This window comes from Ceratina calcarata, unplaced genomic scaffold, assembly GCF_001652005.2.
Source record: "Ceratina calcarata isolate Rehan_Ccalc_2016 unplaced genomic scaffold, ASM165200v1 scaffold205, whole genome shotgun sequence".
Classification (NCBI taxonomy): domain Eukaryota; kingdom Metazoa; phylum Arthropoda; class Insecta; order Hymenoptera; family Apidae; genus Ceratina; species Ceratina calcarata.
In genome coordinates, this window is record NW_017142138.1 from 243620 (window position 1) to 270044 (window position 26425).

Here is a 26425-nt window from a genome sequence, read left to right on the forward strand (position 1 = left end):
GGCAGCGGATGCATCGTTTATCTATTTTCACCAGTTGTGATCAGCTTGGTCGAGTAATTGGAAACTAGTAAGCAAACCTGGTAGATTTATTTCTTGGTAGAAGAACAAAATTGTGTTGAATTAAATCTTATACTAGTTGATGCGACAGTAACTAGATTGACCTGTTTCATAAATACAGTTTTAAAAAGCAGAAGCTCAGTTTCATTCTTTAAACTCGATATCTGTTACTTTATCACGTTTCTTATTTCTTTGCACCTCTCAGATACTCTGTATACTGTTCCATAGAAAATATTCGCGGATAATCAATTCATAACCCAGCCGCGAGATTCAATTTTACTTTTGCGAGACAGTAGTCGAGTCGGATCTAACCGATCGATGACTAAATTCGACGATCGATCATCTTGGTTTTAGCCTGTCCAGAGTCCCGACCGGAGTGGATGGAACTCAGCAGCGGGGGCGCGGTGTGTTACGCCCCGTCGCGCCTCGGAAAACTCGTGCTGCGTATCACTGGATATCCAAGGGTCACCCAGCAGAGTCAACAGCAGCAGCAAGAGGTCCAAGCTCACCACCGCGAAACGAGACACTTGTATCTTGGCTTTCATCATCCCTGGGACCGGGACATGTGGAAAAGTTGGATTAAACAGGTAAGTCAAACCAAACATCTCGGAGGGAACAATCAATCGATTGATCATTCTCTTTGTTTTCTCTCTTTAATTTCATTTCTTCGTTTACCGTTTGAAGGAAAAATTAAAGCAGTAGAGCGATAAAAATAGAAAAATTTTTACATTTAGGCATTACTGAAATTATATTTACGATACCAACCCAGGTCTGCCACCTACCCTTTTAAATTATCGCTTTATTATACGAAGTGAATATTGGAAGAGTTAAGATTTTATACGATTGCCAGCAAAACTCTAACATTTATTAACTAATTTGAATTCTAAATATGTATTGGAAAATTTGAATGAAAAGAAAGTAAAGTGCAAAATGTCAAGTTTTGCTTGGCTCGCCAGTATTCGAGTCGAGCAGGGCCCTTCCCAAGGGTGACCACGTCTCATGAAGGAAAAATGAATAGAAATATTTTTGCGAGGAGTATTAAAAATTAAATTGGAAATTAAATTGACCATAGCCGAATAGTGTTCCTTCGGAGGTGGATGGACCGATTCTCTTTCGCAATCGCGCTCTTAATTGAAATTGGCAACTCGTTTAATCCCAGCCATACCCTCTCACGTAATTGAACTTTTTCTCGCCGAACATCTTCTATGCTGAAAAGTTTAATTAACAAACCTGCGAATACTGGTAATTAAAATTAATTAACCGATTAGATCGGGCAAATTATCAGCTCACACCATAAGTAATAATCATTTCGCTTGTTTTTTAATTACAAGTGAATTGAACAAAATTGAGTCAACTCGATCACTTTTCGCTGTCATTAACGGCAAAGCCGAGAGACTTGTCAAACGAAATCGGAGCTTCGGAACGGATGACAAAGAAAAATAAGAGGAAAATGAAAACGCGTCAAAAGTAAGATGACTTCCGCGAAAAGAATCTCCCAGCCCTGAAATCAGTCTTCATGGGGAGAAGGGACGGGGTGTAGAGGGAAGGGATGAATGTTTGCCAAGCCAAAGAATCGTGGCCGACTTAAAACTTGGAACCCCAGCACCAGCGAAAAGCAATTCTCGGCTAGAGCTGACTAACTCGCGGAAGAATGAGCGATCCTTATCCCCGGCGGCGAAGAATTTTGCATGACGTTCTGGAAACGAGTCACCCTCTCCTCAGAGAAGAACCGCGGCCAGGATTTCGTTTTATACTCGAGGAGAGGGTGCAAAGCCGTCGGTGTTTTTAGTCATAAAGAAATTGCGCGTTCCGCTGACGCCACGTATTTTCGCGAACAGGAAGATAATGAACGTTGGATTATTTTTCGCTGTCTGGTCGTATTTTACAAGTTGACGTGTCAACAACTTCAAAAAAACTTCGAAATTCAATGCAAATAGTATATTACAAATACTTATGAAATTTTTATACACATTCTGCACATTCTTCTTTAGATTGTTTATAAATTAAGAAAACTCATTTCCAGGAATAAATTCATTCTCTACGTTGCAAATGAAATTCCTCAGTCGTAATACTAGAGTTCCTCTATAATCAAAGCGCTTCATCCTGTTTAGATATAATAAAACAAAAAATAATAGAACTAATATTCGAAATGCATCTAGTCGATGTATCCACGTATTTCCTTTGAAATCGTGGATTCTGCTAATCGCACGGAATTGAATAAAGTGGCCGAAGATCGATACTTTTACATTTTCCATGGAGATCGATTTGATAACCAGGAAAGGAAGAATCGAGGACAGGAGTGGAAATAAAAGTAGAAGAGGGTCGAATCGTCTGGCCGGCGCGGCGTTCGATATTTGTTTGAACGCCGGTCACAGGCTCTGACTTATGGGATTATAACCCGGCTTGTAGCGGGAAGCCATTGACCCGGGTCTCTTCGAGATCCGACTTCGAGATCCGTTTCCCTTAAAGAGATACCCGCGTCGCGTCGCGCCGCTTCGCCGAGCTGCATTCATGACGAGTCCCGATTCCCTGCCGGGAATAAAGAAAGTCCGCCGCGCCAATCCGCGATAGAGTTCAATAAGCGGCCCGTCCACCCGCTTTAGGATTCAATCGGCATCATACGACCGATATTTCATATTTCCCCGATATTAGTAGCGCCGAAACTCTATCCTCGAGTAACTGCCACGTTTTCCAGACCCGAATTCTGATTTCCGTATTCGATGAAACGAAACGACGGTTCGATGATTAAGAGATGTTTCTATGCAATCTCACTACACAATTTTAAATTTGATATACAATATTTAATGTCCGCATAAGAGTTTTACACATTTTCTTATCTCTTTCAAACATAAATTGTGAATTAAAACCAAGCTTCTTGGTTAATAATACTTACATAAATATATTTTCTAGGTACATGTTAAAGAAGTCTTATATACGCGAGAGAATGTATATTTTATTTTGTCTACCTAATTTATATAAGAATTTACATGACAATTTCTTAACCACATATTTTCCGACATTTTGCCAGCGTGCGAGTTTAACACGCAAGGGACTTTCAATTAGGAAAACGAGGGTCGGACAAGGATCTTGTTTTCTCTCGACCGTTTTAAAAATGGGATTCGAGGAACCGCGAGATCGTCCACTTTGTAGCCGGGATAGTAATCGTGTGGCCAGGGTGCAGCGTGTAACCGGTAATCGTCCGCGTTTATGATGCAATTTCGGATGCACGGACGCGTAAATCGAGTTGGCCCCGGGTGAATTAGTGTCCGCAACACCTAGCATAGCTCCGGCGTCACCCCGTTATTGGCGGCCTGATTCGATTAAGCTGCATCAAAACGCGGCGTATGCGCATGTTTGGTCTCATTTGCGAGTAGACGTTCCTCCCCCTGCAGTTCGCTGGCCTCCTACTGGATCAAAATCGCTTAACGATATTATCCTTTATAGCTTCGCGACACTTTGCCTTACGATTAGTGCACGACGAAATTTACAAATGTCTGTGTATACACGTATTGGCCCCTAGAATAAACACGTAATAGATAGTCAGTTTCGTGTACAATTATATTTATGATTTGTATAAACTATTAAAAAATGCGAAGTGTTTCGATTATTTATTTATAATAGTACAAAAATGTAATTCAGTTCTATTTCTAGCAGCGAATTCTGTCGAAATTCAATCCATATATTATCAATTACAAATCGTCCATCGGGTTAAGGTAATTTGCCTGTTAAGAAATATAATTAATGATTGTAATTATTGATTATACAATCCATCATGATTACTGTTACGTCAATACTTGAAGCTATCGAAGTTGGTTGCTTGCTAGTACATCAAGAAACGAATGAATCCTCCTCCATAATTCATGCCAGGTAATATCGTTAATGTTGAAACGTTCGCCGCGGCACCTGTGTCCGAAATGCTTGCCGAATTTCATCGATTACATTTCGTTGCCAGTGCAGTAACAGAAGAATGTCAAAGAAACTATTTTATTTGCATTCAGAAGTAATTTAAAATATTTATTACATTCTTCAGTACTCGATTCAATAAGAGAACTCGTATTACCTGTATGATGTAATAAAACGATGCGCTCATATCGCAAGTAATAAAGTTTCGTTTCAAGGACAGAGAAATAATAATGGGAAGCACAAAAGACATTTTCCAATCGTTCTCCCTGTCTTGTCTTCACGAGCAATACGCGGCGCGACGCTCCCTTTTTTCCGTGATCTACATTTGGATATTAAAGTTTGTTCATCGTGATTTCATATTCAGTCGGCACCGACAGTGCCTCTGGGCCAATGTTTGCGTCATTCCGAATTCCTCTCGTTTCCGATTCTGCTTCGAAATCAGACGACAACGTCAACTTATCGCGTCCTCCCTCCACTACTCCTTACCTAAAATCGTCGATCTTTTCGGCGTTACCTTCCTTTGATTTCGTCCGACCGAAAACCTATTTTATAATGGATAGTGAATAATCGAGAAAAGTCTTAAGTTGCAATAGATAATATTCAAGGCAGGTAGAGTTGTTCATAAATTTCGTTGAAAGTGGCGAAAATTTTCTACATAAAGTGTGAACATGACATCCATTTTGTTACACACTGAACTCTTACTCGTTATAAATCCAATAAAATCTCCAATTCCATCTCTCTGAGCTAAAATGGATAACAGAAATTGCACTCGCATGGTCGTTAAACTAATTACTCTGCATGAAAGTCTGAACGAGGAGCGAACAAGGAAAAACGGTATTATTGTTTCGGGGGCGAAGGAAGGCATCAAAAATTAAACGCGTTGGACATTTCGACGTGGTATGGGGGACCCGAACGAGGAAAACAGGAAAATGGCCGGCGCGCGGATTGAATTATTCAGACGAGGTAGAAACAACGACAGCGGCACGCGCGACAGCACACCGTGTATATGCCCCGGGTTGCCTATTTGTATCGAGCGATCGGGTGAATATTTAGCGACGAATTTATCCGTTGAATCATGATCTCTGGTTGTACCTATGCATTTCGGGCAGTGTGTCACGTTCGATCCTGACCGATCGTACCGGTCGGGAATCAATATTCCCCGTAACGAATCCATGCGTGTCGTCCCTGAATTCAGAGTCTCTGTTTGCCACCCTTCAGGAAGAGACTTGCTCATACGCTATGCATTACACTATCATTTATCAACTATTAAAATCAACAAGAAATGATCAGTGTACAAAATGAATGCAGTGGATAAATCAGAAACTGTTCATTTTATTAATTCTGATAGTAATACAAAATCAAAAGCAGTATTTTTTATAATGAAAATCAGTGGAGATAACGTGTAATTAAAACACAAGAATACAAAAAATAAAAATATGACATCATAGTAGGAATACAAACATGATTAAATATATTTTATATTTTAGATGTATTTACTAAGTATAAAATTTCATTATATCAATTCAAATAAACATATTTTTTTATTACAAAAAAACGGTTTTATTTAACAAAATGCTGATGCACAAAGGATTAGACCAAGCAAATACGCTGACGTGTAACTGGCAGAGCAAAGAGGAAACGAGTTTATGCGCAGAAAACGCGTGCAGTGGCAATCATCGGCACCTCCTATATCATTGCATCATTAATTAATCGTATTCATTGCGTTTCATGCCTGTGGGAATCCGAGCTATAGTACTACAACGCCGACATATGCAGTGTACGTACGCAGAACACTGAGTCAAGCGCCACACATACATGTGTGTGTACATATCTTTAACCGCATTCAAACTATTCTAGAACAGTTGCCGTTTGGAACATTGAAATCATGCTCAAATATGTGGAAAATTAATCCAAATGCTGATCACTATCCAGCGAATAAGATAATCGATACAACTAGTAGAGAATCACTATCGCATTATGCTTTCGATTGCTTGATTAGCGATCAAAGTTAGCACTAAACGCATCTTGCCATTCGGATTTTATTGTCACAGTTAAATATTTATAATAGAAAAAGATTAAAAGTATTGTTAAAATAATGTTTTAAATAAAAATCAATAATTCGTTCTGAAATTGTGCGAATTCAACCGACCTGTTGGCAATGCTTCGACATTTATTGAAAAAATACGACGAGGACACTAGGATAGGCAAGTTCCATTCGATCAGTAAACGAAATGAAATAAAAGGTTCCCAATTTGCAGTATTTCCCAACAATCGGCTCTTTCTATACCGCTTTTTACGACCAATCTCACATGTGAAATTCACCCCACGCTGGTTAACACGATTCGCGTTTCGCGATCCAATTTTAAATGATGAACCAATTTCAACGTAATACGTGACATTAGTTCCGTAGCAGCATTAAGTATTGCAAGACATGGACGACGAACCGTTCAATATTTCATTTGTTTTTCATGTTGGCGTAATCACTGCGCTGGAGAACTAATGAAACTGTATAGTAGTCTATACAGTCTTCAATCCTAAATATTATTAAATAAATGTTTTCATACGTCCATTTTTGGCCCTCGGTGAATACTATAAACGCTAGAGACTTTTTTAACGATCACGATTCGATTCAATCACGGGACTGTAACTAAGTCGTAATTAAATGTAGAAGAAACTGTTGGATAACGATCGGCGGGCCTCGCGATACTCGCGAATCCCGGCAATTTCGAAGTTGCTCGTGAAGATATAAAGTTCAAATGGCGATTTCAGTCGTAAATCTTCGATTGGATCGTGGCGGGGGTCTGCGGCGAAATCCACTGTAAATCGCGAAAGTTTCTTCTTAATCGGTGAAAGGCACTTCGCTGAAAGTTACCGCTTACAACTTCCCCTCGATTTCCAAACATTCCAGCCACCCTGGTCCTCCGACACCGTCTCTCTTCGGCTGCGTTCTCGATTCTGTTCTCACTGTTCGTCTTTAAAAGTCTCGGCATTGTTCGAACATCGCACTACAGATGTTGAATTTGTACAAAATTCAGATATCTTTTTTTGAAATCTAAAGTGCATCGCTAAAATTAGAGTCATGGCGTCTCGAGCTTCCTCAGAATTTTGAGTCGATATCTCTTGTCATAATTCAAACCCGCAATATGTACAAGCTTTGTATTCTTCGATACCTACCACTCTAATCTGCATAAATTTCTTTTGTTGAGTTCCATAAAACTTTACTGTTCGCTGTTTAATGCATCGCATGCAGCGGAATTTTTAACAGTAAACTTTATGTTGAATAATAAAAAAGATTTACGAGAAATAAAAATAAGTTTGCCTATGTTATACATACATAGAACTGTGCTGGTCGTTTTGAATATTCCAGACATGCGTGTACCTTGCGGAAGTCAACGCGTGAAATATTGTTGTAAATGAAGTTATTGCGACGTGATACCTATATAGTCCATGTATCGCCGGAAGTCGCCATCTCGCGTGGAATGGTTAGCAATACTGTCAAATTTTATAACAAACATTTTTGATCGTTTCTCTTTCTTAATAAACAGAAAAATATTTGTATCCTACTTTTTTTTATTGGCAGTCGTCCACGTTAAAGAGATGATACTATCCCTCAAATATACTTAAGCACCAGTCTGTCGTATAATCTCTATTTGCATCAGAACATTACTTTATTTACATATAATACTTTCTAAACTATTTTGGTTTTTCTATAAATTCTGTCATATGAATATAAAAGAAAATTTTTCTATAATCTTAACATATAGAATTCACGTTTATACAATTAAAATACTAAAAAACGTTCCCACAGTCAAGCTTAAATGAAGCATTTGTATTCCATTAATTAAAATGAAGAAAGGAAAGAGGCAAAACATTGTTCAGAAAATATTGTGAAACTGGTTGGCCGTTTTTCAACAGGTCCCTTTGATTTATTTCCAACGTTCCCCTTTACCCTCAAGTTGTCTCGTTTTCTGTCGCCAAGCGACGATGGTTCCACTTTCCACCATTATTCCCGTCAGAGGATCGGCTGCAGAGGGAACGTACCGCGTGGACACACGAGTTCACATGAATTTCCGCTCGTTAGGCGGCGTACGAAGTGTAGACGCAGACGCGCGTACGGGAGAAGATCCTTTTCCCTTCCTTCTTTTTCTTTTTCTTCTATTTCTTGTTTCTGCTTCTCCTTTCTTCCTCTCCGCGCCGAAATCATTCTCGAGGACACTCGAAACGACGAATGGGTACGTACGCGTGATGCGATCAAAGAATCTGTTCTGATTAAAGCGCTCCTCCTGACGAAAAACTATCGTGCCGTGGCGAAGGTAAACAACTCTTGCTCTTCTAAAAGCGTTTTCTACGACGCGTCACAGTGGAAAAACAGTTTCACGTTCGTGGATGCAGATTGCAATCACAATTTAACGATCCTCTTACTGATCGTTTATAAAAACGCAGTTAATTTTACAAAGAATAAAAGGAACAAATTATGAAGTAAAACATTATTATTAGGTTTGTGGTATAAAACTTAAATTCTAATTTTCCAATAAAAAACCATCAGACATTTTTTATCTCATTGTCTGTCGTTAAGAGATAAATTAAGCATGATAATTTTATAATCATTTATATTTCAGCAAAACACGTTGAAATTTTTAGTTTATTATTATTAAGAAAATGTTTTTGGAATGGTGAAAAAGAATTCTTGTCTCCGTGCGATATCTAGCCTTGTGGAAAATAGTTTCTTGGAAAATTTCTCCAAGGGCTCGTTCGCCTCTTCTATCAAGTTTTAAAATTCTTCGAAATTTGTGAGCACCGTGTCGTGCAACCGTATATTTGTGTCGTGCAAGTTTTGTGGTTGAACGATATTGGAGCTGAAAATAATTCTGACACTTCGGAATTTAAAAATTTTTTCTGTGCCATCATTTATTGTACTAAAGTATAATATATTTTCGAATGTTTAATATTAGAAGTAAAATAATATTTGCACCGAAAGAATCAAAATATGAGGTACATAAAAATGTATCTTGACGCAGGAGGAAGTGAAGTTTCCATTATCCATCCATCCATATTTTCTAAATTAAATATGATTTTCAGTAATGCATCACAGTTAATTTTTAAAACTCCTGCAAGAGATGTGTTTAATGTTGTATGAGCCGTAAAATTTCTGCCAAAAGTTTGACATCTAATAAAAAGTTTTGTCCAATATATTGTTAAATGATAAACGTTTCTTTTTATTTTGGATGAATATGCAAATTGGTTGATAATGTTATTGATTGATTGACTATATGTATAAAGTGTTAGTGTCAATATAAAATCCGCATCACTACAAAAGATGGTAATGTTATTAATAATCTAGGGCTGGTGGTGCCATCTACAGCAGAGAAAGCGGAAAGAAGAATATAATCTGCATTCACCGCCAAAGAAGCGATCTGTAAATCTTATTGAATTGCAATTTAAACAATATAGGTAGACGTGATTAGATTACAAAATAATGCACACAATAAATAGGACAATCAAAATATTCTCTCAAAGTCAGAATATGTTTTGACACTATATAAACGTGTAATAACTGTAAATTAGCAATCCGTAGTAGTGAAAAGAATTTAAAAATATTAATGAATAATAATTGCAACACGACGTTCTGAAAGCCTACAAATATATATTAAGACAATATTAAAAACACCCATAACGAAACCATTTAAACAAATGTTAATCTGGAATTGCTTGCAGTTAAGAGTTTTGCGTAAGTACGTATGTACATACGATTCATTCTATTTTGGTCGAAAATAAAGACAGACAAGGACGCATCGCCTTTAGTGCGATCATCGTCAACCGATGTGTATGTGCGGCCAAAGTAAGATAAGTTAAGTGGACAGCCACTGAATTTGTTACTGTAATTTATTCATATCTTCTCTTATAACATAGAGGTTGTAGATTTCAGATTAGTCGTAAACTGCATTTAAGAAAATCTGCTTTGTAGTTCATACACATTTAACAACGTTTCAGGAAGTATAATTTGTACGTAACAAATCTGTTTATGGTGTAACGCTATATGAGTTACTACACCCTAACTCTTCAGTCTGTTAGAGCAAAATCATGTTGTGGAAGCATCGCGTTGGACAGGGGATGAGAACGCTACCTGCCGGTATTTCCTTTGTGGATTTACGATCGGCTGTAATCGAAGCGATCAAACCCAGTGAAACCAATGCCGGCGGTCGCGAAAACCCGTCGACCCGTTTTTTGCGTCCCGGAAAAGCCGGGCTGAATTACGAGTTTCATAATTCATCGCGCGGTTCATCGATTTGAAAGCTCTCCGGGTCTCTGTGCACAGAGAAAGAGAGGAAGAAAGAGAGAGAGAGATAAAGAGACTCGTCTCTGCCTCAGGGCAAATCTTGCCTCGAGTGGCTGGCCCGGAAGCTTCGGATTGCGGCTAGAATGCATCGTCGAACGCTCGTCTGATAAAGATTATGTTAAATGACGAAGTAAACCGACCAACAGAACCATTTTCAATGCCCTCTCTTCAATATCTTTCTTTATATGTAAAAAACTCTTATTTGAAACTGAGGCATTTAAGAAAATAGAAACAATGATCAAATTAGTAGTTTGTCTGGTTAGAGCTAGATTGATCCTTGGTGATACAAATGGAACAATCCGATACAGGATAAATTTGTATTTTACAAACATTACGATATCTATTTCATGCATTGCTGAACTTTTTTAACTTATCTCAAGAATGTTATTTCTTTGTAAAACCACCGTTTGACGTATCTGGCAGGCAACCCTTAAAAACAGAAAGCAAAGACAGGGGAAACGAGCTTATCGGCGAGGGACGTGCAAGAGAAAAGCTTATCTCGTTATTCAAATATCGTTCGTGTGTATCAAACATATTTATTCAACCTCCGACACTCCTCGCCCCCTCGAAACTTGTTCGCCGCGACTTCTTCTGCCGGCATCCGATAAAAGACTCCTCGTTGAAGCAGAAGCCCGTTTCTCCTCGCGTCGAGTCCGATTTCTCGCTTCTGTATCCCCAGGACACTTTCCAACATCTACCAACTGTATTTCTAGCCCTCCCCGTGCTGTTCCTGTTCCTCCCAGTTCGTTCAACCCGTAAATTACGAGGAGGTGCGAGATACCGTTATCTCGTGATTCTGAACTTTTTCCTGAAATTTTTCGAACACTTCCTGTCTAAAAATTGCGATCGTCTGTGTGAGACACAGGTGTCTTATCGTTTGGTAATATTGAAGATAAATTATGTAATTTGCTATTATTTGAGTCTTAGGATTTATAACAGAAATATGTATATTACAATGTTATGATCAAGTTATAAATGAACAGAATATTTCAATAAATTTTATTTTTATAAGGGCCTAAGATTATTATTGCATAATTTCTAATACAAGTATTTGTCGAAGTTAGTGAAAACGTGTGAGTAAGAATTGTTTCCTTATCTAGATTATTTAAACTGATGCACAGCATACATAAATTATCGCTATTGAACAAAGACAGTGGAGTGATTAATCCGTAATGGAGAAATGATACTCGCGAGTGTCTAGCGACGCGTGTCGAACAATAGTTAAGGAGAAATGACGACGGTAACGAACGCACCTGCGTATTGCTTGTTCTGGCACTTGTTCGAACAACCGTAGTTTGGATCGACATGCTTCGTGCACCGTGAAATGCAAACGCCGGGGATGTAAAACGGCAACGCGATATACTATGTTCTCTTTACCGAGGAACGAGGGAAAAACTGAAAGTAGAATAGAAAGACACTACTCAATACTACACTTCATCGTATTTTTGTCTTGTTGATAATTTTTTTTTTTTAAATATCATACAAATTATTTATTGAAATTATTGCTTGACTTAAAATATTGTTCAAACCGTATGTAAAACTTATTTTTGAACTGTTCTTTACATTGCGTGTGCAAAAAGGGAGAAATGAAGCTGGTGACTTATTTGCATGTTATTCATTATGAATATTCATACGAGTTCATGTGGCTTCATTTTCCTGAAAACATCTCTTTTCACTTTTCGTTTAATGACAATGTTTTAAACATATTCGATTTAAACAGGCTTTTGTAACTCGCTGGCAAACACAATGCTCTGATTTGCATATAGATTATTTAACTTCGGTCTTTCGCGTCGAACGAAAATAATAAATAACATACACGTAAATGTTAAAAAATGCTTTCCATCCAGGATTTACTACTTAAATACATTTTTTTTAAAACATAGGAAATACGTACTTGATAGTTTGTACTTCCACATAAGATACAAGAATTGTATAAATGATCCACAAAGATAAAAAGATAAAATACGGACTTGAATATCTTTGAAAAATCATTCAACAGTTCAATTTTAGTAGTGAGGAATATTATAAAATAGGCCACCGGCTCGAAGCCCAGAACGTCTGTTTTCATAAGTATTTTCCGTTGTCCTGTCGTAAGGGACGGCAACGTGCTTTTGCGGTACAAGTTTTTCGAATGGACGCAAAGTTTAACATAGTCGGTTCTCGTCCTTCGAGTCAAAGTTTGTTTGCAACTTTTTATCGGTAGGGACAGGCAATTTTCCTTGCGTTCGATAGGAGATTCATTCTGGACGTTGACTTCATGTTTCCGTACTTCTTCCCGCTAGTCCAATATTTGTTCAAAACACTGAGCAAAGAAATAGAAATAATAAAATATACGTCAAAAGCAAATGAATGAAATAAATAAATGGCCTTTTAAAATTTTTATCACAATTTTATATAATACATCGTTTGAACTAAAAGTCCAAACTTCAATCCAAAAATCACATTTAAAAAGCAAAGAGGTGAATTGTCCATCACGAATTTTCCGAAATTGGACTACTTTTTATTTTTTGTTAATTGCTCGGTTAATTGGAAATCCTAGGCATCTGCACAAAACACTTCTGTTATGAAGAGCAATTAATGAATCGCGTTCTCGCTCGAAAATTTCAACATGTGAATCGCATCTCACAGACCTATATTTCCACCGGCTGATCCAATTTCAAATGAAACGTTTGACAATTCGCGCAGCGATGCACGCAGCCGAAATTCTGATTCATTTTCACCTCGGATGAGCGAACTAATGAAAGTAGATATTGACGCGAAAATAACGCGTGCAAACTTTTAAACATAAAGAGAAAACGATTGACTAATTATCACCTCTGTTCTGTGTACGTTTCTCTTAAACATTAGTTTATCAGTTGTCAATCAGATATAATTTGGAAAAAGTTTTCCGAAAAAACACTATTATTTACATTTTAATAAGGGCTAATTGTATTTCGGAATTCGAGTTCATGTCACGTGAAATTTATTCGTAGAAGAATTAAACATTTATAGGGAATAAAGTATAAATTGAAGCTGGCAATTTAGGATTTAATAACGTTTTAACTAATTATAGTGAAGAGTGTATCTCTAATGGAACGCAATTCGGCTTGTAGATAAAATAAAATACACCTCCACGCCTGTAATTAAAATTAATTACACAGCAATTACTGTGATCAACTGTTCCGTTTCTACCGATTTCTCGTTTTTAGAAACACGAAAGCTTACCAATGTTTTGTGCTGAGATTATAAGCTTTGTTCGTTTTTCATCTACTTATTGAATCAAATGAATTTCTAGGCATCTACTATACATGCACACAGGAATATGATTTAATATCTTGAATTTAGGAGTGCCCATGAAGAATGTTGTAATCTCGAATAGTTTGCGTGCACAACTTCGTTAAATGAAAGGCTCAACGAGCTTAATTAAATTTTACCCACTGCTTTCCTCGAAGAACTGATCGGCCGAAGAATTTCAGACCCGTTGCCAAATAATTCTAAAACGATTTACGCCGAAAATGTAAAATTCCGATCTTCTACTTCGAATGCCAATTATTATACAGCGCATTGACAAACAATTTAGCAAATAAAGCAAATAAAGAAATAGTATTTTTACACTTCATTTCTCAGATTCTGTCCATATCTGTGAAACATAAATTAAGTTTCTGATTGGAAAACTTTTATTGATCCGTTCAGTTGTTCTAGTTTCATCATAAGTTTCATCGGTGTATAGATGAACTGCCAGTATAATTTTAAAACTTACGTTTCTGAATTAATGGTAAAAAACAAATATCCATTTAACTTTTTATAACGAAATTTCACGAGTTTGCGAAAATTGTTTTAGAGACAATTATTCAAATCTTGTAATGATGCTAAAAAGCAACATTAAAAGTGTTAATAGAGATTCTTTTTACTACATAAAAAGGAGAGATTCATTAGCTTGTAAAATAAACATAAAAACAGACTGGCAATGTTCTTTCGTTACCATGAACTTTAACGAGTTAAGTGCACCGAGAATTTGAGAATGGCCATTTTTGTTCCTTCCTTTGTAAAAGTGTCTTGTAAAATACAAGGTACTTCAGCAAACGGTGCAGTAATTCACGATGATTTTTTGCTATCAGTGTCGTCTCCTTAGTGAACGGTCCCTGATGATAGAAATAAGACAAGGCAGAGGAGGGAGAAACAACAAAGAATCCGAAGGGATGGAATAATAGAGGAAGAACTGTAGAAAACCGTTAAACACATAAATTTCAACGATACGCGAAATTGATCATTAAAGAAAATCATGCTTCATGAAAATTTCATGGGGGTTATTATTATTTCCATATTTTCTAGGATATTACTTTTAATACCTTTAAATAGGTGTGTAATGATCAATAACCCAAGAAAGCAAGTTCAGTCCTAATTATAATTTTACCAAGAGTTGTTAATTGTAACTAGACCGTGGATGCCCTTGTTAATTGTCAAAACACTGGAAACGTCATAATTTGCAAAGAATTGGTACAGTTCTAACTACAGGTCTGCGATATCCTTTATACTACTCATACGTTATGCTATAGTTAAAATGCTTTCTAGTTTTAAAGAGAATATTTAAGAGAATTAAGATACAAGTTGCAAGATTGTTGGAAACATGACTTCTCTTTCCATTAAAGACTTCAGTCCATATTTTCAAATTCTACAGAATACAACGTACAAATTAGAGATTGTCCATCGGTTTCATGGTTTTGTGACGAACAATACAGAAGGGGGAAAGAACAAGAATTGTATGAAGTACCGTTCGCCGACAGACGGTGTCGTCTGAAACGGTCGAAATTGTTTCGTCGCGGAACAGCGGCGAACGCGTTGCGGAGGACGGTGGCCAGCTGAGCGTATTCTTCCGGTTTCCGCGGGCAAGACACGCGACAAACTTGCCGGCCATCTCAGTAGCGCAGTGACGATCCTGTCTCCAGTCATGAATAATGCTCCGCATCCGGCGACTGTTCGAGACGCTCCGTGGACGCGTCCAAACACGCTGAAACGTCGCGCGGAACTTCGCTTTCCTCGTCCGGAAACGAAATTTCGTAGAGACGTTGCGAAATTTCGAATGGACTGCAATGTCGAGCCGCGGGTTTAACAATTGCGAGAATCGATTTTGACGAAGGAGCTGAGAAGGACGATGGTGGAAATCGATCTCGATGGACGAGAAATTAGGAAGTGTGAAAATTCAGTGGTTGGGAGGATATACACAATCGTCTGGAGAATTTTATAATAAGTCGATCTCTCGATGGATACTTATTGAATATGTGAAGTTTTTGTGTACAAAGGAAATGAATGTACAATGTTTCGTGGATCTTATGATGTGTTCTTCTTCACAAGTTTATGACATTTAATAATAATGAGTGTGATTATTGAACATGCGTTAATAATTGTTATTAAGAGATACGAAAGTTAAGAGATATGAAAAGCGGCTGGGAAGAAAAATGGTAAAGGGATATGTAAAGTTTGAACGCAGTATTCTTTCCAATTCAATTTTTACTAGACTCCTTTTATTAATTAGACAGTTGAATTATTTCCGAAGTTGAAATCAGTATTAAATTCGATTACGTTCATATCTCTCAATCCTCCGAGAAAACGGTATATTTCTTAACGAACTACTAGAACTACTGGAACATTCGAGGCGCGAATTCTCGCGAATGCGTTAAAGTATCCTCTAATTAACGTTTGCTAATTAATCCAGCTATTCGATGCGCACGCAACGATCCAGACTCTCGAAGAAATGGATAGTTAGTTGGTAGGTACTTAGGTAGAACTACAGAGTCTGTTACATTCTGACTTTGCTCATTGACTCATTCTACCCTGTACCTATTCAGATTTTATACATATTGTACTAAACACCTGGAAGTACAAAAAATATCATTAACATGCTTCACTTCATTTCACGTATTATCTATTTACGACAGATCTAATTTTTCAAAAGATTACGGTAGTAGGAAAACCGACGAAACCAAAAACTTGTCAACGATAACGTGAATAGAATATCACGAACTCGGACACAACAGAGTAGCCAGAAGCGAAATTGATACGTTCTCTCGTTCCTGCGGGAGTAATTTCCTATCGCCATCGACGCAGATACAAAAAAACTCGGGGTGTCTATTAATAAAATTTATTAGACGGCCGCGGATCGGTCCCGAAGGGCACAGTATCGATCTGGATCATCGAAACTTTTCCGTCATCCATTGAAAACCGCTTTATCAGCGGTGGACTGGTTTCGTCGCCCGGGAAAAAGTTACTTCCCTCGTTATGGTTCGTTCGGAGATACGCGAAACTCTTTTTCCTTTTTCCATTTCCCGCACGATTTCTTCATACCTTTTTTTTCTCTTCCCGGGTGTGCAATACATGAGATGTGTCCGTTAGTTAGAAATGTCGTTTTGCCTCGTTTCCTTCCCGTTTTCACGGTCCCGCGTGTCAACCGACCGATACGTATATTCCATTTCCCATTTTACTTTTCCCTCTGACAGGATGACGCGCGTAATCTCGTTCGCGAACAGCCTAATATGAAATAATGAAGATGTTCCGCGCAAATTACGGTTCTCGAAATCTGAATGCAGTTTGAGTATAATTGATCCTATACAATGTATATGAATTGACTAAATTTCGATCAAATCAATTTATTCCGCAAACAAATTCTGTGATCTACAAACAAGCTGTGTATCGTTTATAAACGGAATTGGGAACGAGAGACGGAAAAAGCATTCGTTTGATGAAAATACTGACGAAAGAAACGTGATTCCGCGCGAAGGCAATTGCATTCGCAAGCGGCTCATATACATATCTACATACACCACACACTACACACGAAGTGTTGCGAACTTGCAGGTACCGCATTTATCATTGATCGCGTAATTTATGCTTACGGGCTGGTTGTTTCGCGGAACTTTTCGCCGCTATCACTTACAACAGAGAACGAATTCATAGTCAGACTGTACCATAAAACGTTTATTTTCTTATCTTCATGATTATTCAACGCGTGGAGGAATTTCATTGCGGATGTGTAAAACTTCGTCGCTTGACGTCGACGATAATTACTGTTTATATCTGTTTGATGTGGTAGGTAATATCAAATGCTGTAAATGTTTAATTGAATTCGCAATGTTATTAATGAAGAGTATGAAATGGATATACATTATAGCAATGTATATTCATTAGTGAAAATAAAATAAGGAAATACATGTAACGTGGAAAGGGAATAGAATTAGTTGAGTTTCTCGAATATTTAAGCGTGTCTACACGATCGATGATCGCCATAGAAATTGTGAAAAACGTGAAAAATGATGCGCATCGCAGATCTGATCGCCATTATGGAAGAACGTGATTTTGACAGGGACACTATTGAAACGGACTCCCTCGAGTCTGAGGTAAAGTATTCTGGCACTCATTTTTAAAATGAAGACGAAGAACGTATGAAATATTCATCCTTAGTAAAAGAGAAAAATGGAAGATTATCAAATTATAGAATCATTCAGTTGAAGTATACACTACAGAATAAATCTGCTGAACAAATTGTTAGGATATACATGTATTGTATAATCTTTATTATTCATTTAGTTAATAAAAATTTTGACAAACTTCAAATGTGTAAAAATCAATGGTGATGGAATAATTCTTTTTATTGTTTGCAAGTCGGTTTTCGTTCAGTTCCATTTGGTTCAAAGCGTGGTATGCTCGTGGTTGCAGGCAATACAATTGTCTTCGTGCCCGATACAGTTGGATCTGAGCAACGGGGGTCTGTCAAGGATTCCTGACAGCGCGATAGCATTCCCGGCGATAGAAGAGCTGGTATTAAGCCAAAACCAACTTACCAACGCGAATAACAATCTACCATTACTGCACAGGTACGAAATTCGTATCTCAAATGGAAATTGATTTACTAATACTTTAATAACATTCGATGTACAATAGCAATTGTTTCTCGTTTTGTCGCATATATTGTATTAAAAAAAATAACGTCAATCAAAGTAACGGTATTGTTTAATGATAAAAAATATCTGTATTTTAAAATGTTAAATAACGTGTAACAATCTTTTAGTTAAATTTCTAAATGACGAAGTCATTTTGCAACACTCTCAGAATTGGTACACAAAATAAAAAATGTGCTTTAGCAAGTTGATAGGTTGATACTGTTATTAAGCGAAAAATTACCGCAAGAGAATCGCGTGCTCGGGTAACTCGATTGCTCATCGGAACGGTTTTACCGCGGTTAACTTGATTAAGCTTCTTTTCTAACGAAGGTTCCCGAAACTTCATATCCTCCATCTGGAGGGCAACGAGCTGAGGAAAATACCTCGGGAATTACTGGAGCTCACCGGGCTGACCTATCTCAATCTCTCGGACAACAAAATTGAGAAGATTCCGGCCGACGTAAGCCAGCTTATCAAGTATGTAAAGTCAATTTTGTCAGATTCTATTTCCCTCCTTCACTTTTGGAGAAATAAGTCCCGGGCGTGTTTCCTAAACAATTATTATTCGTTATGACGAAGCATTCGTTTCGAAAATAAATAACGAAAAATCGTAAATGGTCCGATGTTAAAATTTTGAAATATACGAAGCATACTTGTGTTTGATAACTGCTAATATTATAAAGGATAAAGGAAATATATGTAGGAGAAAAAATAATTTATACAGTTGGACGTGACACATTGATCTCTGTTCGATGTACCAGTTATTCAGTTTATCTTAATTAATACACCGTCGCGTCGCGCCTAGGTAAAAGCGTTACGAATACGAGGAGATGGGCAAATACTGCATTGAACCGTACGGTTTCGTTCGATTAATTAACAGATAACTTTCTATTATCACCGGGCGGAAATACCGATGCATTGATTTATCGACAGATCGGCAGCACGATAAACTTCCATTCGTCCCTGGGAATTAAACAACTTGCATGCATTCGTGAACCCAGTGATTTTTCATTCATCCGATAATTACGAAATTCGCAGAGTCAAATGCTTTCATGCTTCTATGTGATAGAGCGTGTTCGGCTTTGATATAGACGAATAGCCTTTTAGTAAATATTGATATAAATCGTGTGAAACCCTAAATTCTATAAGCTGAATTATGGAAATCAGACGTCGGGTACATGTTGAAGTTACGAATTCCCTACGTGATTGAAAATATTTCTTTGGAGGGGAAATTCTTCACCCGTGAGCTGGGATATCCATCAGTGCTACGGTCAGGCCATTTCGTGTCGAATCACGATTCGGGATACCTCATATTTCTTGGTTTCTTTCACAGAATGTGAGCAGAATTTATCGGTGATCTTTTAATACCAAAGGTGCGCCACTTATTGAAGTGGAATCATATAATAATAATATTTTTCCAGCTTGGAGAGACAAAAAATAATTTTAATAACATTCATGCATCTCATTTTCATATACATCTTACACCTTATCACTAGACGTCTGATTTTTATACAAAATATGACATTTACGGTATTAAATTAAAAAATGTATTTTATATAGATAAACATTTATTTTATCATTTAAACATTGAAATATGTGTTTAACGCCTGATATTCTGAATAGTTTTATACATTACACGTAGTCTACTTATCACATTTTTGACGAATAAAATTCACGTTAGATTCGTTGAAGCAAGTGCAATTGATGTATATAACTATTATTCTTGTTCTTCTAATTTAGTCTATATCTGATGTTATGTACGATTCTGATACAACAAGGACATCATTAAAATGGCAGACGATTGCATATGCAGCAAGAAGTTAGACGAACTTGTGTAGACATACTAGCGTAGTGTGTTTTACTTGCAGTAGCTCTGGCTAAAGTAGAAAGCTGAACTTGGAAATTGAAACTTCGCGGTTGAATTATGCAAAGCTAAAATAGCAAATTCCTGTGTTTAAACTGTATCAGTGTCTGGCAATTATCTATCAGGAAATTAATTGACAATGTTAAATTTAAAGAGAAACATGGAAAATTGATATAGTAAACGATTTTATTGCATTCGTTACACAAAAACGAAATATGCCCATTTCTCACCACAATAGAAACTTATTTTATTAATTGTCTCATTAATGGCATATTTATTTCATTATCGGCCTTTTTATCAGCCCTTAAGTTAGACAAAGCCGACGTAGCGCAGGCAATTAATTGATAAATCGTGCAAATCGTCTAATCTTTCGGGTAATTAAACGGGTGTGGTGATTACGTAAAGATTTCTCGAAAGGGGTTTCCAGCGACCGGAAACTGGTATGTCAGAGGCCTGTGGAAGAAGGAACTACGGTGTGAGCACGAGCCCACTAGCACAGATCCATGGGCCGTGCGTATACGCGTGGTTCGCTTCCAAAGAGAGAAAGAGAAAATTGAAAACGTACGTGTAGAAGAACAGAGCAAAGGTAAAAACCATGTGCATGTACATAAGCGAACTCCGTTGGTAGAACGGTGTTGGGCAACAGACAGAAGTCGTACATCGGGGCGCAGTGGCGCGGAAACAACCGAGGAAGAAGAACCACCGCCGCGAATTAATGCGAAACTTTCCAATAATCAGTTGGTCATGTTGAGAATCACGATTTACTTCCAGATTCGCGGAAATACAGTGCAATTCCGTAATGTAGTAACTAGAAATAGCAAAAGAATACTATATCTCTTCTCTGTAATTAAAATGTAGTAATAAATATCAACTCGTTTAACTGCTTGCTTAGAAGACGAAGAAAAGGACAAGCTGAATACAAAATGCAGAATGTGGTAGAAATAGGAATTAGTACTTGAAATTGTTACTTAGACAATTGATCAGGATATTTAAAGGATTAATAAAAAATTTTCACAAATTGTGTACACTACTACTTCTCTTGTATCTTAGAAAAATTGCGTTCTCTTGGAGACCAGCTGACGCTGGCAAATGTCCCATGATAGTAATTTCAATAAAGTATTGTGTGGCAGACTACGGAGAATATTGTCGTAGTTTAAATGAGTACAACCCGCGTAAAGAAAGTACTTTCGAAAATTGAGTCAGAATGTTTGCGGTTTGAAATTCAGCTCTCTTGGATGTATTCAATTCGCAGTGCGGATATCGTACTTGTGAAAATTGTGCGCGTGTAAGCTGTCTGCCGGCCAAAAGTTTCAAATCACATTCCGTATTTGTATCCGTACTCACGCAGAATTCTAATCAATGCGAAAATAACGTTGTAGTTATTAACAATAGTTTCGTTCGTTTAAAATTGTATTGCAATCGTCGGATGCACGTGTTCTTAATTAAGTACAATTGTACCTACTTCCCTCTTGCTGACCTTGCATTTATAATATCTCCCTTCCTCTCTTCTATAATTGTATGATCTTTTATTAAACTACTACTGTTGCGTCGGTGGATCGGATAAAGAGGGAGAATTGATGTGAGTGAATTATTCAAATTTTTCCATCATCGACGACACAATCCAGCGATTATACAAATGCCAGCACGTAATAGTCGTACAATTATGTATCGCAACGCTGGAAAATGAGGGGAGAAAGACAAACGAAAGGAAAAGAAAATGGATGAAAGGACCAACGCACAGATTGTTTCTGTAAAGGGACGGAAGTACCTGTTTAAAATATTCAACACGGTCTCTTGTAGGCAACGGTAGGATCTTAAAGTAAAATCTACGTAACAGGCCGAAGTTTCTCAACGCCGTGCGTCAGTTAGGGGAGACCTTCTCGAGAAGCGCAATTTGAAAGCTTCAGTGGAATCCCTTTTCCGTGAACAGGAGAGGTACTTTCATGGAAGAACAATAAGACTGGGCCAAACAGTGAAACCGTCCGTGCAATAATTACTTCCCGATCTGACGGTACGATCAGAAAGAGCGCACATACCTCGTTGGTCAGATGTTCTCTACACGCTGCCGTGATCACGTTTGTTGTGGGAATAACTGTTAACCCGTTAACTGGGTCGGTTTTCCAAATCAAAATCTCTCTTATGTATTAAGTAAGACTTCAGTTAACTTCCTTTCAGGACTTGCATTGAATATTGAAAACAGACAATATTTGTGTAATACGAGTATGTATGTAATGGCTCAGCCTGCTTTGACAAATAAATGCTTTTGTAATCTGTTGCGATTAAATTACTTAATTATTACATAAAATAATACATAAAGTAGTATGAAAATTTGTTGAATCAAATACTTTATGAAAGCGCATGTTCATCATTGCGCTAAATCTCAAAAACTGGGCAGCAAACATTGCGTCACGAGTAAATTGAAATTTCTTCGCAAGTTCGAAACTTCCGTGTTAACGCAACCAGGTCGTCGACATGCATGCCCTTCCTAGCAGTCTTGTTAATCAGCGCAGAGTCTGGTAGAGCAAAGCCACGTCGTTCGTTGCTGCTTTTACAATAGTCAGGATGGGGCTAAGACACTGGGAATCAGCATAGACCAACTTACACGACCGACCGCCGAAGCTAATCTCTCCTTTCTGTTACGTCAGAGTGGTCAGCCAAGCCATCCTTGGTATCCTCTTCTCCTCCCTCTTTCTTCTACAATACAAGAAGTAGCTTAGGATACACTTCGACTCGCTACAGACGTCAGTACCCCGAAGAAACCGCGCGGGCGTGCATCAGCTTTGGTAGCTTCGTACACCTGTTGTGTTCTGAATTTCTCCGATTAGTTTGTGGATTGACGTTCGTCTCAGACATGCGAAGAAACTGTTGAACTATGTTAGCTGAAAGAGCGATGCCTATGAACTAATATTAGATGGATTGCTTGGAATAATCTTGAGGCAAATTGAACAGTAAGAAGATATTAACGATATCAGCCAAGAATGTGCGACGTCTCTTGTCAATTCATGAAATATATACATATTTAAAATATAGAATAACTATGAATAACACGTTGAGCAATTGACAGGATGACGAAATAAAATGAAACACAAGGAGTTTATAAAAAATGTCGTCACTTAAAAAGACTGGTACATTATTAAATTAGTGCATACAAATTCTGTTTGTGGTTAAAATAAATGTTTGCGGTAGCAGTCTACCTAAAGGAACGCGTCTTTTCACTGTGTACAAGAAGAGATTGAGGCACTGAATTAATTGGTAGTCGTGCAAAGCACCAGCGCATAGAAGTTGTTCGGAACTGTCATTCAGCTGTACAGAATTTGTTTTATAAATGAACGTGAAATTGTAAGACTTGATAATTTAATGGTGTATAAACTGCAAAGTCAGAATAAGAAAAATCATTCACCGAAGTGTCTTCGTCTATTTGTGAATTGCACGAAAGTATAATTGAGCACCAGGGAGTGGATATTTTAATGATGCATAGCGAAAGAGTAAGGCAGTAGTAAAGAAGGTTTACTGAAGTTTATACTGTTAGGTATCTGTGTATCTCTACAAAATATTCAAAAGAATATTTATGTCCACATTTTTTAAGCATCAGGGGAACGATAAGAAATAAAGAAGCAGGTAAGGAAACTGACTGCATACACCAAAAATGAGTGAATGAAGTAATGTTTAATGCGATAAAATTGTAAAATAAGTAACGGTACAAAATTATAATATCTGAAATATTTTATTATATTATAATTGAGTTTTTACAGTTAATAATTGTAGTTGAATTTTTATAAATACAAATGCATTGTCAAAACATTAACGTTTTCGATTTTACTTTAAAAACTGAAAGTCTATCCCATGACACAGATGCTTACTGCCAGGAAGGTTTTCACCATAATTTGAAACTTTCTACTCAAGTGCACATCCTGTGGGCGGTCCGTTCGTTTAGGTTCACCGATTCGTTTGTCCGTGCAATGAGGGTGCAACGTGCATTGACATCGAATCGTTTTAACAGTTCATGCTAATTCTGCATTTATTGTGATCAAATTGGGAACCGGAAATTATGCATTGCTTGCTAATGAGAAAATAATGGGAATTGGTTGAATTGGCTATTACACTTATAAATAGATCTAGTGATATTCATATACATGTTTTTGCAAATACAGTTTGCATGTACATGATTATACATAAATGTTAATTTACAATTTTTTGGTAAAGGAACATGATTAAATAATCGTAGATCGTAGATATATTTGGAGATAAAACGAGTACGTAGTTTCTAATGCTTCGCAAGCGTTTATCGTTAAAACGTGTATCACTATTATGTATGACGAAATTCAATTAATGATCATGTAGCTTCACGGATAGAAATAATCAGTACTATGACCTTACAAATCAATTTATAACTCTAATTCAAAGTATTATGGCCCTAGTAGAATCAAAAGTAAATACAGAACATTGTTTTACAGCCTGCAAGAGCTGATTTTGGATCGTAATGGAATCAGGGAGTTGCCACCTGAGCTCGCGGAGTTGAAAAACTTGCGAAACATTTCGTTGGCTGGAAATTGCCTGACCAGTCTGCCGTCTCTGTTCAACATGCGAGCCCTCGCGTTAACGGTACGTACCAGATTGCATTTCGCGAAATAAATTATTAATGCGTTTTGTAATTCGAAATTCATGCGGAAGTACCGTTACGATGAACGGTGTAAGTCAACATGTAAGGCAAACCGTGCCGCGTTATAAAAAAATCGTACTATCTTACAAATCGGGTAATTATTCCGATTAATTAATTCCAGGAAAAAATATAGGGTCGAAAAAACACGCTCTAGAAATCTGATTTCTTTTCACGCAATACCTAGAAACTTCCTTATCTGCAAATGTTTTATTCAATCAAACGAAAATTATTTAATTGTAACATGAATGAAAAATTGAAAATTTATTGAATATTATTAGATACTGCATTCGACAGGAGAGAAACGTGATGCTTATAAATTATCGAATAAAAAACGAAACATAGTATTCAACACGCTTATATGCACTCTTCAGTCAGTTCTCACTTTCGAGCAACTCCGATTTTGCGGTAGCCACCTAGTGGCTGCATGAAACACTATACCACGCGCTAGCTATGTACTTGCGTGCATGTATGTATTATTCATGGTATGTATACACACATCCATGCATAATGCACAAAACATAATTATATAAATACATACATGTACGCACAGGCATATAATCTTATACAAAAAATTATTAAAGATATTTAAATAATTATTTAAATAATTCAATCATGTTACGTTTTTCGAGAGACAAATTTTCAATATTTTAGGATGTATTATCGAGGTCAGAGCATAGCAGAAATTGCAAAGATGAAAGAAATAATCAAAATAATTTATACAAAGTCAATTTACGGAATAATCAATTAAAGGGGAACATCATACTTGGAAATTACGGAGTAAGTGTTCTTTCGTAAAAATAAAAGTATTATTAGAAATTAGAATGTACACAGGTGTATTGAGATAATTGAATATTGATCCGTACCGTTTCTATTTCTGCTTTAATCAAGAATTTAACGCATCTAGACGTCAGTGAAAATAGCATTGAGAAATTGGACATCAGTGCGCTTCACGAATTAAGGAGCGTTCGCTGTGCACGAAATATTTTAACAGAATTGACTGTCTGCGGCAGGAATCTAGTTTCTCTTATCGCAGGAAACAACAGTGAGACTATTTTCAAATTCATCATTTAAATATTTAAACTATACTTTGTTTCACACGAATCGTTTATTGCAGAATTGAAAAAATTAACTATCGAACCAGTGCCCGTGAACCTCGAACACTTAGACGTTTCCTAGTAAGTAAAACAATGAAAAGTGTAAAGAATATAAGGAAGATATAAATTTATTCTATAAATTTATTTCACAGTAATAATTTAGATGCGCTCCCAGAATGGACGCCGGATCTGCCCTTGTTAAGAGCACTTTTCGCGTCTCATAACGCTTTAACAGCCCTCCCAGACAGACTGCTAACGCAGCCGTCGAGACTGGAAGTTCTTCACTTACCCCACAATAGATTGCAAGCCCTTCCACCACCCAGAAAACCGCTAAACATCGTTCACTTAACGTTACAAGACAACGCACTGACGGCGTTACCCACCAGTTTCTTTACCAATACAGAAAAGTATGCAAACATTTATTTCTCGAACAGACTTTATTAATTAGCCCTTTCTGACCATCCATTCATCACAAAATTTATCTCTATAAAAAATAAATTAATCATAGATAAAGAATATTTTGATTCGTTAATAATAATTTGTATCGGAAAGGGTTGAACTTATACACTAATTTAATGTATTCAGGCGAAAAAATAA

At 37.1% G+C, this 26425-nt stretch overlaps 1 protein-coding gene across 2 annotated transcripts in view; it reads left to right on the forward strand.

The window, feature by feature from the left end:
• Nucleotides 1-26425, forward strand: part of Phlpp (PH domain leucine-rich repeat protein phosphatase) — a 99422-nt gene that overhangs the window by 69260 nt on the left and 3737 nt on the right. For both annotated transcript variants that reach the window (XM_026811231.1, XM_018019757.2), the window contains exons 5-12: nt 412-644; nt 17987-18144; nt 18541-18687; nt 24529-24676; nt 25386-25511; nt 25623-25776; nt 25849-25909; nt 25981-26235. In XM_026811231.1, the coding sequence (XP_026667032.1) occupies nt 412-644; nt 17987-18144; nt 18541-18687; nt 24529-24676; nt 25386-25511; nt 25623-25776; nt 25849-25909; nt 25981-26235 (1282 nt within the window). The remainder of the gene's footprint in view (nt 1-411; nt 645-17986; nt 18145-18540; nt 18688-24528; nt 24677-25385; nt 25512-25622; nt 25777-25848; nt 25910-25980; nt 26236-26425) is intronic.